At 43.7% G+C, this 16,456-nt stretch overlaps 2 protein-coding genes across 9 annotated transcripts in view; one reads left to right on the plus strand and one right to left on the minus strand.

Annotated features, from left to right (window-relative positions):
- The window catches only part of RALGAPA1 (Ral GTPase activating protein catalytic subunit alpha 1), a 269,311-nt gene extending 257,979 nt beyond the window's left edge, over positions 1–11,332 (plus strand). For 5 of the 8 annotated variants that reach the window (XM_051822761.2, XM_051822766.2, XM_051822762.2 and 2 more), the window contains 2 exons: positions 560–684; positions 10,013–11,332. In XM_051822761.2, coding sequence (XP_051678721.2) covers positions 560–684; positions 10,013–10,161 — 274 coding nt within the window. In that variant the 3' untranslated portion in view covers positions 10,162–11,332. Of the gene's footprint in view, positions 1–559; positions 685–1,214 lie in introns of all 8 variants that reach the window. The other 3 variants (XM_051822763.2, XM_070053735.1, XM_051822764.2) reach the window with 2 other exon arrangements.
- Positions 11,333–13,058: 1,726 nt separating this feature from the next.
- INSM2 (INSM transcriptional repressor 2) lies at positions 13,059–14,937 on the minus strand. Its single transcript, XM_002718144.5, has one exon. It carries the CDS (start codon positions 14,810–14,812, stop codon positions 13,199–13,201), a length of 1,614 nt encoding a protein of 537 aa, XP_002718190.2. The 5' UTR covers positions 14,813–14,937; the 3' UTR covers positions 13,059–13,198.
- Between the last annotated feature and the right edge of the window lie 1,519 nt (positions 14,938–16,456).

A 16,456-nucleotide genomic window follows, 5' to 3' on the forward strand; every position in this document is an offset into this window, starting at 1 on the left:
AGATTCGGCTATGTATTTATCTTAGCCTCATGGAGTTATTCAAGGATTATAGCAACAGTAGTCTTCCATTCAAAATGAGAACAATTGTTGTAAAAATGTAGGGATTTTAGAAAAGAAGATATGCAGGAATTTTTCACAATAAATCTTTGAGAATGAAAAATACAGAATTCAGACATAGTATTTAAGTGTTTTATTTATTGCATGGCTTTTAGATTAAATGTGCAGATGGAAGCTGATTAGCAAGATGAGCCTGCACTGACCTGATAGCAGGTGAATCTTTTCTCAAACTGTCAACTTCCTTTCTTCTAACAGTGTAATATTAATAATTATTTTCTAATAAATGTATTCCCATTATTTTGTCATTTACAGTGGTTTCCTGAGGAGGAAACTTACATTGAAAAGGCCATTCTTTTAATAGTATACAAAAATAATTAGTTCATAATTATATTTATTAAGAAGTAATGGCTTGATAACCATAGTTTTTTGTTTTTGTTTTTTGATGAGCTTTTCCCCCCAATATAAGCTGCATTTGGGTGAATCCTTAACCAAAGGAAACCAGCTATGAGGAGCGAGCGCGATACCTGCAGACAATTGTCCAGCACCATTTAGAACCAACAACATTTGAAGATTTTGCAGCACAGGTTTTTTCTCCAGCTCCCTACCATCACTTACCATCTGATACTGGTACGCGTAAAAGCAAGTATTAGTTACTTGTTATTGAAACTTGAAATGCAATACCCTTTTGTTCTAAAGTTTTGCTCGAGTAAAATTCTAATCACTGAAATATATTTTTCATCACTACTTGAATTTGGCCTGTAAATTTCATGAATACTTTCTTTTACCTAAATGCAGTTCCTTAAAAAGCCAGCAGTATTCATAAAAGTACGTGCACCACATTTTATCTGAGCTAATGGGTAGTGAGACTTGCATCTCATGGGATCCTTGCCAAAATATCTGCAAAAGAAACAAGTTGAGCATGAACCCCCAACTTGAGAGAATGGCATTTTTTGGACAAGAATAGCTAAAAAAACTTGTCAAGATTTAGAAGTACTTAATATAGTAAATTATATTAAAGGCTGTAAGAGGGTACTGCATTTTTACAATTAACTAATTTTGAAGAAATCAGTAAAACAATAAATGACTCGTGGCCTTCCTATTCTGTAATATCTTGCACTCCTTATGATTGTTTCATTTATTTTATTTTCCCTCTTTAGATCATTAAATATCAGTTCTGTTTATCTGAAGGTAAGATGAATTGTCAACCAAAACACCCTCCGTTCTTCCAGTTCCTGTTTTCAAAATCAGCAGGCTCTAAGCTTGGAACTCAAACAATAAGCAAACTTAACACTGCCCTGGTTCATACTAAACATGGCAGAAATTGTCACTACATTTTTTCCAGATTTATACTAACCAACCCAGGTCTGCATGAAACACTAACATGGTTTGGGGATAAAATTACTAATAATAGAACCCTTTGGTTGAAATTAGTTATACCTTGTTCTATTGACCTTTTTTGGTTTCTCAGCATGAAAAAACCGTAGCAGTATTGAACTACAGTGGTGTGGCTTTGTATTTTGTAATGTGTTGCATTGTTCTTGAATATCTTACCTCATCAAATGGTTATTCTCTGTGTGCCTGTGCTAGGCACCTGAAAAACAAAGATGACTATTGCAGTGTTGAAGGGAAGCAGCAAATGAGAACCTAATAGTCTTGAAATTAATCATAATAAGCCTTCAAACCCTTTATGTTAATTAAAATTTCTTTATATTAAGTTTAAAAGGTACAGCACTCCTTTTCTAGCCTAATTTATTTGAAAAAAAATTTTTACCACAATTCTAAATTGAGGTTCAGTTACAAAGTTTCCCTTTCTGTCATTAAATTGCCAGTAGAAAAATATTTTTACCAGAAAACTGAAATCCCTTTCAATTAATAAGGTAGAAAAGAAAGAAACAGACTAGGCTGAGTCTTTTGAAAGACTGATAAAAATAAATTTGCTTTAATGGGTTGACACTATCTAAAATTTCTCATTAATTAAAATTAAATTAAAATTTGGCATTAAGAGAAAAATATTAAAAATTAATGAACAGCAAAATGAACATTAAGTATACATAACAATTATATTATTTGATAATATGATTAAATATCATACTATTAAAACAGATATGAATAACACTTTTGTGTATCACATAGTTAAGCCATAAATTTTACAAGTTAAAAGATAATGATAATAGGACCACATTAGAATGAACTTTTCCTTTCAGATTTCTAAAAACTGTTCAGTTATGGTCTGGTTGTTTGCCAGCTGGAGTCCTTCCTAATTGTCATCTTACTGTTCTTCTCATGCTTTACGTAATACCCTCCACATGTAGCTGGGCAAACCTATGGAGGGCAAGTAGTATCCTTGCATTCTGAGACGCCACAGCCAGGTCAGGGCTCTGTGGGCTTTGTTTCTATTGTATCCTGCTGCTTTATTCTTCAGGTTGTTTGACATAACACAATTTTCTTAATGGCAATAAAAATGTGAATTTTAACAAAAACATATTTACTACAAATTTTTTCAGTTGATTTTCAAAAATTAGCATTACTTTTAGGAACCATTAGAGACATGCACTCTAATTTTCAGAGGAATGTTTTTATGTAAGTAACCATCAGCATTGCTGAAGACATCTCTATACAAGTTTTCAGACCTTCCTAGTTATGACAGAGAATTTTTATCAAAGTAATTCTCAGTTTAACAAAAAATAAAACATTTACTTCTACAGTAGCAAAAATGCTATGGTATCTGAAGCATGATTTTTTTTTCTTCTAATTCTCTCACATCTTGATTTTCCCATCATAAACTGTCCCATACTTATGGACCTCAAATTATAAGTCAAAGAGGGGAAAGGGAAGTTAGGAAATAAGCCACGTAATAGGAGTTTGTACCTGACTTCTGGCTTGCAAAAATGACATGAAAGAATGAAGTTTTTTAGGGTTTTTTTTTTTTTTTTTTTTTTTGGAAAGGCAGAGTTAGAGAGAAAGGTGTTCCTTCCGTTGGTTCACCCCCCAAATGGCTGCTATGGCCGGCGTGCTGCGCCGATCCGAAGCCAGGAGCCAGGTGCTTCCTCCTGGTCTCCCATGCGGGTGCAGGGTTCCAAGCACTTGGGCCATCCTCCACTGCCCTCCTGGCCCACAGCAGAGAGCTGGACTGGAAGAGGAGCAACCAGGACAGAATCCGGCACCCCAACTGGGACTAGAACCCGGGGTGCCAGAACCACAGGTAGAGGATTAGCCAAATGAGCCACGGCGCCGGCCTGGTTTTATTTTTTAACACAATGATAAAATGTTTCACTACATTGAAGAAATTGATTCATAATTGCAATTGAGACTCAACTTTATAAACTACTCATCAATAACAGTAGCAATAATTTGAAATTATGTTTCAAATAAATGCCAGTATGGATGATTATATTCTTTCTAACCAACCCTGTAACAATTCCGTTCAGTGGAATAGTATAAAATTTAAATAGTATAAATATTTTAAGTAGTATAAAGTTTATTTAATTTAGTTCAAGATGAACTAAAACCTACTTTCTGGCTACCAGTAATGTACCAAATGTGAAGATATTTAAGTCCAAAACAGGATTTTTTAAATGTAACTTTTAGTATTATTTAAACAAGATTTTGGTATATTGTAGTTGATTCATATAAACTTTATAACTGTATTTTCTCAGAATGTACTGTCTGTGGCAGTAGAGTAATACTCAAGGGAAATTATTTTTATCCCTAAGGTCATTGAGGGAAATATCGTGATGTCACATTTTGTTGATCTTCTATAACGACATTAAAATATTATTAGATTTTTCTTGTCTTTCACATAAAAAAATTACAGGAAAAAATCCCTTTATCTTTGTCAGGCATGTGTGTGGAACACATCAAAAGTTTAACAGTGACTTTAACTTGTTTATATTTACAAATACCTTTCCTCTAACTATGAACTTCAGAATGAAGTTATGCCCCTCTTTGGCCAGAATACAGTGGTAGTTCAAAAATAAACTTATTTTTCCCTGTTATATACATTGTCTTTTCAACATTGTCCTTTTTAATATAAAATTGTAGATTGCCAGCACAAAACAGGATCTTATTAATTGGTTTGTATTTCTCAATTTCAGCATTAAAAATATACCCATAATTTTTTTGATATTGTCTTTTTCAGCCCATCAGCCAGAAATGTTTTTGAATGGCTGTTGTGTGGTATATCTAGGCTCACCTCTAATATTGTTATTCTAACAGAAGTACTAGATACCTTCCTTTGGGTTGTTTTTCTACAAATTAGAGATTTTTAATTCTGTGATAAAGGATTGATTGGCATCTGATTCTGTGTACACACATTTCTATTCATACATATTACTTTTTGTGTTGTTTAAAAAATATCTTAAAGGGATATTATAAAAATAAGATTCAAATGTGATTTTTGTGCCCACAATAGAGAGAGAATCTGCAGAGGGTGATTAGGAAGGCCTAGAGGAGCGTCTGGTCTACCTTCATTCCAGCTTCACTCTTGCCGGTCGCAAGATCTGTCTTGTCCTTTGTAGAAAGGATGGGATGTATGATGGTCAGTTCCATCTTTTTTATTCTTTGAGTAGTGTGCATCATCAGACTTCGGCCATTGCTCTGGGTAAAGTTTTATCCTGGGTCTGTTCTCTAAGTTGTTTTAAACTTTCCTCCCCTTCCCAGGCTTTAAAATGATCTCAAAGAAAGCATGTTAACCCCTCAGAAGATAGGCCTAGAAGATTTATGTATTTGAAAGAGCAACAGAGAGAGAATGATCTTCCTTCCATCCTCTCCTTAACTCGGCAAATGCTCTTCCCCTCAACCCCCTGCCAAAACAGCCAAGGTTGGGCCATGTAGGTCTCCCACATAGGTGGCAGGAACCCAAGCACTTGTGCCATCTTCTGTCCCCTTCAAGTAAGCAGGAAGCTAGATCAGAAGCAGAGTAGCCAGGACACAGACCACCATTCTGGTATGTGATACCTGTGTCACAGTTAGTGGCATAACCTGCTGCACCACAACGCCAGCTTCAGAAGACAGTTATATTACAGATATCCTAGTTTTTTGTTTGTTTTGTTTTTTGTTTTTACAGGCAGAGTGGACAGTGAGAGAGAGAGACAGAGAGAAAGGTCTTCCTTTTGCCATTGGTTCACCCTCCAATGGCCACCACAGCCTGCGCGCTGCGGCCAGCGCACCGCGCTGATCCGATGGCAGGAGCCAGGTGCTTCTCCTGGTCTCCCATGCGGGTGCAGGGCCCAGGCACTTGGGCCATTCTCCACTGCACTCCCTGGCCGCAGCAGAGAGCTGGCCTGAAAGAGGAGCAACCGGGACAGAATCCGGCACCCTGACCGGGACTAGAACCCGGTGTGCCAGTGCCACAGGCAGAGGATTAGCCTAGTGAGCCGCGGCGCTGGCCCAGATATCCTAGTTTTTAAGATGCCATTAGGAATCATTTTCCTTGAATACATAACATAAGCTATAAATGTGTTAAAAATGAGTAGAAATTGGTGTTTTAAAACATTAATCACTAAGTTTGCCTGAAATTATAGACAAAAACATTCTGTAAATAGGCTCATGTGTTACTGGCCAAGAGGCAAATAATATTCATCTTAAATACTATTCATTAAACTTTTTGTGACAATTACCCACTTAGTCTAAATATTCTCATCTCTTCGTTGATAGATAAGTAGGAAGAGAGAGCAAGCACTCAACCTGCCATATTTATAAATTAGAAATTGAGGATTTTTAAGACTATTTTTCCCAGCCTTTAAAAAAACTCTTTATATAAGGTTGCCAAGGTAAAAGTGTGGGCTTTGGAATCAAAGAGATCGGGATTTAAATCCTAGTTCTGCCATTTATTATCCACATGAACTCAAATTAATCTATCCTACATTAAAATGTGGTTTCACATTTATAAGAAGGAGGTAAGAGATTACAAGCTTGGCCCGAATTTTTCTAAGTCTGTAACAGTAGCAGGTTCTTAAATATCATAGATGTGTCTAGGTGTGGACATTTAACCTACAAGTTACGATGCCCACATCTCGTAACCGTGCCTAAGTTCAGACTCAGCCCCAGCTTCGGATTCCAACTTTCTGCAAATGCAGTCTGGAAGGCAACAGTGATGGTTCAAGTAATTGAGTTCCTGCCACCCACGTGGGAAACCTGGATTGAGTTCCCAGCTCCCCGTCTCAGCTCTAGCTGCAGGCATTGAGGAGTGAACCAGTAGATGGGAGCACTCTGTCCTTTCTCCCAATTTTTTCAAACTTTTTCCTTCCTCTTTCCTTCTAATCCTAACCTAACCCTAACCTGATTCAAAGGCTATTAACTTTTACTCCTCTCTATTTAACGCCTGCATTATGCAGCTGGACTTACTTTGTTCCAGGATCTTTGCATATGGTAAGCATTGATCCTCACAGCAATTTTGTGAAATACTTGTCTCCATTTTACAAATAAAAAAAATGCCACAGATTAGTTGGCTCAAGCTCAAACAGCTAACAGGGGCAGGAGTTGGACACAGCAGTTAAGTTGTCACTTGGGACACCTGCATCCCATATCTGACTCCAGGGTGTAAGTCTCAACTCTGCTTTGAATTCTAGCTTCCTGCTAATGTGCACCCTGGGAGGCAGCAGTTGATGGCTCAAGTGCTTGGGTCCCTGCCACTCAGAGTGGTTATCTAGACTGAGTTCTGCCTCCTGATTTCAGCCTGGCCCAGCTCTGCCGATTTCAAGAATCTGGAGAGAACCAGCAGATGGAAGATGTCTGTCTCCCTTTCTTTCTCTGTCTCTGCATTTCAAATTAAAAGTAACTTTTTAAGTTAAAAAAAAAAAAAAAGGTAGTAAAGTGACATACTTGGCATTTGATCTAGGAGTATGCCCCCATTCTTTTTAATAGTTATGAACTGGGGGTGGGCATTTGTGGCACAGGTTAAACAACCACTTGCCACGCCAGCATCCCATATCAGAGTGCCAGTTCCAGTCCTGACTATTCTGCTTCTGATCCAGTTTGCTGCTAATGAGCCTGGGAAGGCAGAAGTTGGCCCACATACGTGGCCCCTACCACTCAGTTGGAGACCAGAATGGAGTTCCTGGCCCCTGGCCTTGAGCCCAGCCCATCCCTGGATGTTAGGGCCATTTAAGGAGTAAATCAGCAGATAGATGTCTCTTTTATTTATTTGAAGAGGGAGAGAAAGTAATCAATCTTAAAAAAAATATATTGTATCTTAGTTCAGTAACTTTACCACTTTTAAACTGATCATTTATATCACTGTCCAAACCATAATTAAGTGACAACCCACTGAGTTCTCTGTTATAATCCATATAGATTCCCAAAGTAATATTCATATTATTTGTAATAATAGTTAATTATAGCCAATGTGCAATACATGGATCAATGTATTCTGCCATCAAGATAGACGCACTGTGTGAGCACTCCAAGAGAGTAACACATACGTCATACATAGCTGGGAGCCCACAGGTACTCTGGGAACTCTGTCCTTAGGGATATAATAATATAAGCGAATCTGCATTATTTATGGTCCAGGAGATGAAATGACATGTAGGTATCACTGTATTCTTTACATGTAAAATTGAGGCCTATCCACTGTGAATTATTTGTGGAGTTTGCATATGTTGAGTATATAGCACAAATGCCATTTGCTAGTGCATGGGAACTTACAGATAACTTCCACCACCCACACTGACAAGCCCGAGTGGCCTCTCAGTTGACTGAAAGGGGACTCAACTAGAAATAAGGGAGACAAAAACTGGTTTTGGGAAAAATATTCTTCGAGTTTGGTGGACCATAAGTGCTCTCCGATAAAACTTTCTACGATGGTAGAAATGCTCTGCACTGCCCAGTATAGCAGCCGAACATGTGAAGTATGGCTAGCGGACTGAGAAACTGAATTTTTAATTAAGTTTGATGAAATTTATTGGGGCTACCATACTGGACAGTTCAGTGCTAGAGATTTTATTCCTGGGTGGTTAGGATAATATGCCACCAGTACAGTGAACACTTTAAAGAAAGGTGAGTGTTACTGAAACTCTCATAGACGTTTTTTCTTCTTTTTTCCTATATGAACTTGTGTTGTTAGTTGGTAAGTATCTCATTTGTAAGTACAAAGCACTGTCCATTGTCAGACATCACCATTGGAACTCACTGCATGCTCAGTTACATTTCCTAACGAAACCCTGATTCTTCTCCGCTTCTCGATTAACATCTGTAAACTTCTGCATTGTGTCGCTCATGTCTGTTACCTGTCTTCTCTCTCGTTTTCTCACTTCTGCTTGCTACTCCATTCTTCATTCACAACAAAGAAAGAAAGGCAGTGATAGTTCTCTTCCTCCCAAAGCCTCCGCTAGAAAACATTGGCCATCTCAAGGTAAACAGCCACGGGAAGGCCTCCCACACCGCGGGACCCAGTGCGTTACCACAAAGCATGAACCACCCACCGCTCTTCACCTTCCTCCGCCATCCCTCTGCAGCGCTTCCCTGTCAAGGGCCATGGGTTCGTAAGATTTAGATTTCCCAATACAGATCCACTACAAACAGTTCAGATCTTCAGGAAGAATAAAGGCATATAGAATTACTTCCTTCTCCTCATGTTTCAAAGAGCTGGCTCATTTCAGTTCAGACGTAGAAGATACTTTGAGGAGGAAAGTAGTTGACCTAGATTATGAGTTCACAAAATTTTCTCCCTTAGTACTGTGTACGCCAGACATAACGTGGCCTTAACTGCTTCACACATCAGGAGACAGTAGGATCCGTACTCCTTATTGAACATTTTTGCTTTTCTTTAAATAGTTAGAACCTTAAGCACAGATGTTTCATTAGATGAAGTGCTGGCATAATTATTTCCAAGGTTGAAGCATCAGTGAGGAGTGCTGCACTGGCTAACAAATAAACCAAAAGTTTCCCTCCAAAGTAAGGGAGTGTATAAATTTAAGCTTGAAACATGGGTGGGGTTTTGCTTGTTTGTGACACAAACTTTTCATATACTCAGGCCCCTCAAAACCTGGATGAAAGTGCCTTAAAACACAAAAATACTTGAAAAAGTTTGTGAAAAAATGGAATTGTAAATTTTCATACAGAAAAAATACTAATATCTGTGCATAGCTTTTTCATAATATGCCTTTTCCATGAACAGTTCGATGACCTCTCATATACAGAATTGTATGTTTTGTTTCCAGATTTTCTACTTCTAATGTAATCTTACTCATTTGTCTAGAAAATATTTAAAAACTTACGGTGTTCAAGATTCTGTAAAGAATCGTAATTCATAGAAATAAAATACAGAGGTGAAGAACCACTTTGTAAATGACACAAAGAATTTTCTTTGTTTTGCTTCTTTTAAAATCTTAGCTCTACTAAGTACCAGTTACTTGCTGTGCCTGAATACTGTAACTGCCCAAGTTTAGCTCTTCTAAATTAAGAAATTTGAGCCAATTTGTCCTTTTTGACTGACTTGCAGATGAGAATTCTTATCTTTGTCCCCTCCCCAGGAATTCATCTTTCTCTTTCCTAAGACCATATTTAAACACCAGCATGTACAGTGGTCTCATAGTGCTAAGTTCCTTCTTGGAATTGTTGGTTCCAAAATTGAAGCTGCCCCACCCCCGCCTCTTGATTTCAGTTATGTACCTTGAACCCTAGAGAGAGGATTGGTTCTCCTCACTTGCTTCTTGAGCTCTTCGCTGCATGTGGATGGTGCTGTGGATCCCCGTTCTTGCTGGCCCAGATTTTGTTTCCCATTACTTTTTCCACGGTTCTGGCCCCGAGATACTGATTGGCGCTTTCTTGCTAATACGATGGCCTCTGCCAGCAGCTCAGGGAGCTGTTGTAGCAGGCAGGTTGGAGGCTTGCTCTCTCCCTCCAAAGACCTGCCTGAGGGTCGGGATCCTTGCCGCAGATCGGCAGCAGAAAGGTCATTCCAGATGGGATGAGAGGACGGGTGCCGGACTAACGTCCTTGCTGTTTCCTGCAGGCTCCTACCCAGAGGTTCTACCCAGTGAAACTCCCACAGCCACGCAGGTAGACGGGGCTGACCTGGCCTCGCCAATGTCTCCTCGAACTAGCAAAAGCCGCATGTCCATGAAGCTGCGTCGTTCCTCTGGCTCAGCCAATAAATCCTAAGGAGACAGCAGCCCAGGAGTGACCAGCAGTAGTAGCCACCTTAGCACGAACACAGTGTTAACCCTCTCAGGCCCTCGTGTCTGCCATACCACGCATGCTCCTTCCTGTACATTTGAGAAAACACTGGATTTAAATAATTTGTAACTTAATATTTTAATGTGGATTATTTATTTTTGTTTCCCCCCACACTCCAAGCTGCCATATTTTGATGGTGTGGAGTTTTATTCTACATTCTTTACCTTCCTAGATAATTATGTGTCAGTAGTTTTACCTTAATTTCAAGATAAACTTTGAGTTAAAATATAATTGGACAGTAGTCTATTTATTGTTTCCCATTGCATCTTTATGTCTCAATAAATATCAATTTTTTTTTACAAATGTAAGGTTTTAAGTTTAAGCATTTGTAAAGTTAGGGCAAAAGTCACAAATCTGTTAATACACAGAATGTGTACAGATTATTTATGTTATGAGAATAAAACACTCAAAGTAAATGGACTTTTAGCATCTCGAATTCCTTGGAAACAATTTTAGCATTAACAGTTTCCTCCCAAGGCAGTGTCTCACTTGTCGGCTGAGCAGCTAACGCTGTGACATACCCATTAACAGAACAATCACTGTGCTGGACTTTGATTTATGTTTAGCTTCCAGATATTTTTCTAATGTTTTGCTTTTTTAAGTGGTATCATTGTTAAATGCCATTTCTATTTGGAGATTGTGACCCTTTATTATGGACTGCTAGGTCCTGGTGTACCTGTATTCTCTTAAAGTACCAAACAGAGCAGAGAGGGAGGGAAGAAGGAAGAAACTTTGCTGAAACAAATTGCTCAAATTATGTGTATTTAGAAAAAGAAAAAGTAAAGGGAACCTGCCCCAGGAGTGTAAGGTAAACCTGATGGTGTTAAAACCGAACTTGCAGGTGCAAGTTGTCCACATTCCACCCTCCAGAAATATTTTCCTATAGTGGATAAGCTGCTCACGTTTCTTTTTGAATGGGCATCTCCTAAGGAAACGTATGTAGCATGACATGGGTACTAACTGCATCTGTAAATACATCATACTGGCAACCGTAAAATATAAATTATATATCATCACTGGTGTAGTATCTACAAATTTGTAACAGTGGGGAAAAGATGACATGGTATTTAATAATACAATAAAAATATTCTTATCACTTCCTGTCCATGAGTGTTGACTTGTCTTCTGTGTTTCATGTATTCTCAGTCTTCCTCAGTAGGGCTGTATAATTAATAGGAAAATGTAAAGCATAAACTAGGCTATCTTACCTAATCATGAAAATGAATTTAAATTCCCTTTTCAAGATATACTCCAACTTATCTCAGAGATCCTACCACACTCATTAAAAATGTACCTTTCAGAGTGCCTGTGCACTTAATTTTGTATTACAAATAAAAACTAAAATCCCTATGAAATCTGTAGAAAATAATCAGCTAGATAAGGAGTCTCTTTGAGAGCAAGAAAAAAATAGTTTTCCATAGCCAAGGAAAAGAATTAGAAAAGATAACTGCTTATGTGTTTCTCAAGTGCTTTTTTTAAGAAAAGGATGCCTAATATATGACTGATATGTTTTTCAAAAGGGATTAAAAATACAAAGTGAATTAACTCCAAATTTTTTTCATCTTCAGCTAACACTTTCACTATTTTTTAAAAAATGCTTTATTTTCTATTGATGCTGTTGGAAAAAGTATCTTTTTAGATTTAATGAGTAGTACAGATTCTTTGCCTTTGCCCAGTCTGTTCAGCCACATTTCAAAGGAGTATTTCCCATTGCTCTTCTGCACCATTTGCAACATGTCCTGTCTGTGTTCTGTTTAAATGGGTCATTAGGATCTAAGGTAGTCCACCAGCATTTGGGGAGATAACAAATGGGGTTTTGAAAATGGGCCGTGTTCAACAGGATTCTTAAGACAAACACAACAAAGCATAGTCTGTGTATATTTATTTGGTGGTAAGCATCTTACAAATATGAGCTGTCAGCCAGTGCGCTCAGTGTCCCAAACTGGCATGAGTATAGAATGTACACTGAATATGGTTTACAAAGAAATTTCAAAACTAAGTTGCCGCTTAAAAGAAAATAGTAAATATTGAGTGAATTGTGATTCAGTTCCACAGTGGCTTATAGATGTTAACATCTTCCTTAAACTGAACATAGTTTTGTAAATAATACAGCGTAAGATTTACAACAGAAGCATTAAACAGTTGGGGTGAAACAATGAAACAACCAAACTTAAAGGAGTTCTACACTTCAAAAAGCTATTTAAAAGAAAGGTTTTAAATAGTTTCTTCCTCAACACTGCACACAAAACAGCTGAAGATGGCAATATGGGAGTGTCTCAACCCCTTCCAGTAAAGGAGCACCCTCCCCACCTCCAAACACTAACTCAAGAGTGGACCAGTACAGAAAATTGTGAAAATGAAATGTTCCAAGGGAGAGCCCTACACTCCCAAATGCAGCAAATATGCTCTTAACATTTCCTGCTATGGACACATGGCTTGAATCTGGTTCCCCTGTAAGTTTGGCACCAATCACATAATTCACAGAATATACAGTGTAAAATATCTGACCCTACAGAGACAGAAACTACATAGGCGCCTGTGATGGCAAGAGAGGGAAAAAAAAAAATGGTGACTACCACTTTTGGTAGCCAGAACCCTCTGAAGAACCGAAACATGCACGCACTCACTGCGACTTTCCATAGGAATTACAAATCAGAATTTGTTAGGGGCTCCAGAGTCTGGGGTAGAGGGGAAGGCGGGAAATGCTGTCAGTGGGAAAGTGGGGGAGGACTTAAAGCTGACGGTCTGACTGCGAATGTTGATTCCTTATACATACCTGCTCTAGAGAGAGCTCACACGTTGCTGCCCGCTCTTCTGGCGGAACACTGACTACTGGGAGTGTTAGGAGAGAAAACATGGCAAGTCAAGACAGTAAACTTGAAAGCCGAAGGAAGCCCCGCAGAAATCCTCATGATCTGTTTTCTCCATGGCCAACTTAGACGTCTTCCACGTCTTTCAGCCTTCAACAGCCAGGCCGCAGTGGCATCTGCAGCAGCAACACCTGCCGACTTTCCGAGGGGTGGCACTTGTTGATGTGCCGGGTGAGCCCCGGGGAGCTAAAAAAAGTGGACGGGCAGTGCTTGCACGAGAAAATCTGCTGAGGGCTCCCATCGGGCGCCCCGCCTGGGCCCGGCGCCTCAGGAGGAGCCCCGGCCAGAGCGGGCAGGAGCAGCTCCTCGCGGACAGCATGCCACAGCCGGTGCTTCTCCCTGATGTCTGCAGACGGGAAGTGCGCCCCGCACAACGGGCAGGCGAAGGCCGGGGCGAGCGCGCGAACCGAGGCCGCCTCGTGAGTGCCCAGGTGCTTGCGCAGATAGGCTTGCCGACGAAACTTCTTGTGGCAGTATGGGCACACGAAGATCTCGGCGCCCCCACCGCCGCTGGCACCGCCCGGCCCGGGCACCCGGCGCCCCAGCACCCGCTCGGTGTAAGGGGCCTGCGGCAGCGACGGCTCCGGCTGCACGAGCAGCTGGAGGCCCTGGCGCGGGGCGCTGTCCTGGTGCTGATCCTGCGTGGAGCTGTCCGCGGCCCTCGGGTGCTGATCCGCGGTCCGCTCTGCCCGGCTGTTCTCCTTCCCCTCCGCCAGGAAAGACTCTGCCGGCCCGGAGTTAGTGGAGGATGAAGGCGGGGGCAGCGGCGGCTTCCCGTCGGCGGAGGAGACGGTGGCGTTTGCCACCACCGGACGCGGCTTGTGCCAGCGGCGATGGGAGGCAAGGTTCGCGGGGCAGCTGAAGACCTTGTCGCACTCAGGGCAGCGGTACTCGACGCGCACGATGCGGGAGCAGCGGTGCTGGGCCAACGCGAAGGGGTCTGCGTACTGCTCCTTGCACAGCTGGCAGATGAACTCCCCCAGCGGCGTGCGGCTGTCCCCCAGGCCCCGGGGCTGCGCGCCGGGTTCCTCCTCCTTGATCCTCAGGCCTAAGACAGGCGACGTGGTCACCTCATCTGCGAAGCTCAACTTCCTCATGGCCTTTGGCTTCTTGACTCCCGTGGCCGAGAGACCGGACGCGCAACCCAGAGGTACTTTGGTGCGGCGCTTCAGGCCGTGCAGGGTGGCCGACAGGGGTGCGGGGTCCGGCTGGAGCGCGGGCTCTGGGAACGGTGCCCGCAGCGGCAGCAGGAACTGGTCCCCCGGGGTCGGTGCGGAGAAAGCGGCCGCGGCCGCGGCGCCCCCGGGGAAGGACTCGGCGGAGACGGGCGAGCTGAGGCAGCGCTCCAAGAACGCCCGGCGCAGTTCGGCGCCCGCTGGCTTCGCGGGGCTGGGGCTGGGCCCGGTACCCTCCCGGCCATCCGCCCTCCACTCTGTGCGTTCCCGTCCGCCCGCCCCCGGGCTCACCCCAGCCGCCCGACAGGGCGACCCCGACAGTGCCCAGGCTGCCTCCTCTGGCCCCTTTCCCGGCTCCTCCTGGGTGGGGGGCGCCTCCGGCTCCACCCTGGGCAGAGAGGAGCTGGGAGCCCCCTCGGGAAAGGGCAGCACCACCTGGGGTCCCGGCAGAGGGAAGCCTCGCTCCGCCAGGCGCACCCGGTAAGAGCCGCCTGTCCGTTTAGTTCGCTTCACCAGAAAGCCCCTCGGCATGGCGGGGTCAGCGGCGCTGGGGGGACCTGGAGGAGTAGGGGTGCGCAGGTGCCGAGTGCGGGCTGGCTCAGGAGCCACACGGGCGCCACTGCGGCGGTCATGCCCGCGCACACTTTATAGCTGAGACGCGCCTGGGGGGGGCCGCGGGCCGCCCCCCACCCGGGGCCGCCCCCGCCAATCCGGAGTGGGAGCGGGCACGGGGGCGGGGCTCTCGGGGTGGGGGGGAAGCGGGCAGGACCCCGCCTCGCAGGAACTCCAGGCAACCACGCAGGAAGGTGAGAGCGCTGCTCTCCCAGCCTCGCGGCCCCTGGGGAAGGGGAGGCCGGGGAACCGACCAGTGAGTGCCGGCAGGGAGCGGGTCCGGGGCTCCGCCCGTGCCGAGCAAATGAGGCGCTGCGCCCGAGCGGCAGGGCGGCTTACCCAGCCACGCTGCGCCTCCACTTGACGGTGGGAGCCCGTCTGCCAGGCGCTATCGATCGGCGCCGCGCGCCTGTGATACTATGAGAATCCATCTGCCCAGAAGGGCTCTCAGCGCCGGCCGCGCGTGCTGGCGGCCACCCAGCTCGGGCGCCGCGCGGTTGGGCCCCAGGCCTCCAGGCGGATAAGTGCCCCCTCCCCGATGGGACTCGGAGCGGGGAGGGGAAAGGAATCCAATTTCCACTGTCCTCACCTAGAGTGGCTTCTCCGTTCACACTTCCCACTCTTACTGCCCAGAGACACGACCTGTTCAGCATGGAGTAGCTCGAGCGAGATCCGCACCGGGGAGATCCGCGCTGCATCTGCGCCCCGCACGTGGCCCGCGGCTGAGCTGTGCAAAGGCTGTGCTGGAGACCAAACCCCAGCCCTGTCCTCCAGCCCCTGGCAAGGAGCCCGGCGCTGCCTTAAGAACTAGAAGCGATGAGGAAGTTTGGGGTACGGGTGAACTGAGAGACACCCCACAATGCGCGACAGGTAACGAATCAGTTCAAGAAACACCAAGAGGAAAGAGCCTTCGTGTCCGAGTCTACGCACCTGGCCAGGCCGAGCCTAAGGCCCAGGGAGGTGGCGTCTCCCGTGGGCAGGGCAGCAGCACAGATCCAGTCATCAACAAAACACGTTGTGTTCCTGACTGAGGCGTTTTCACATGAGGACACTAGGGAGACTTGGAAGTTACTATACGTGCATTTATGAACCACCGACTATGCGCTGGGCACTCTGCTTGAACCATCCCTGATTCTCTCTCCCCCCTCTCTCCCTCTCCCTCCCTCTCCCCTCCCAGGAAGCAGTTTTTTTTTTTGTTTGTTTGTTTTTTTGTTTTTGTTTTTGTTTTCTAATGAAGGAACTGAGCCCTAGGAAAGCGAGATAACTGACAAGAGTCACACGGAGCCCAGATTCCAACCAAGGACTGGCCAACTCCAAAGCCCAAATCCTAGATGCTACACCAGTGGCTCCAAACTACACTTTTCCTGGACCATATCCCCAATAAATACACTTGATAGCGCACACATGCACACATAACACAAAGGTTTCACCATAACATAATCCTCTTAACTAGCTGCCATGTATTCTAATATTCCCCATTTAATTCTATTGTATTTTTTTCTAAATATTAGTCATAGTAACCAAATTGATTTTATAACCGAATAATGGATTAGGATCCGTAGT

The sequence above is a fragment of the Oryctolagus cuniculus genome, chromosome 12 (genome assembly GCF_964237555.1).
Source record: "Oryctolagus cuniculus chromosome 12, mOryCun1.1, whole genome shotgun sequence".
Lineage (NCBI taxonomy): Eukaryota > Metazoa > Chordata > Mammalia > Lagomorpha > Leporidae > Oryctolagus > Oryctolagus cuniculus.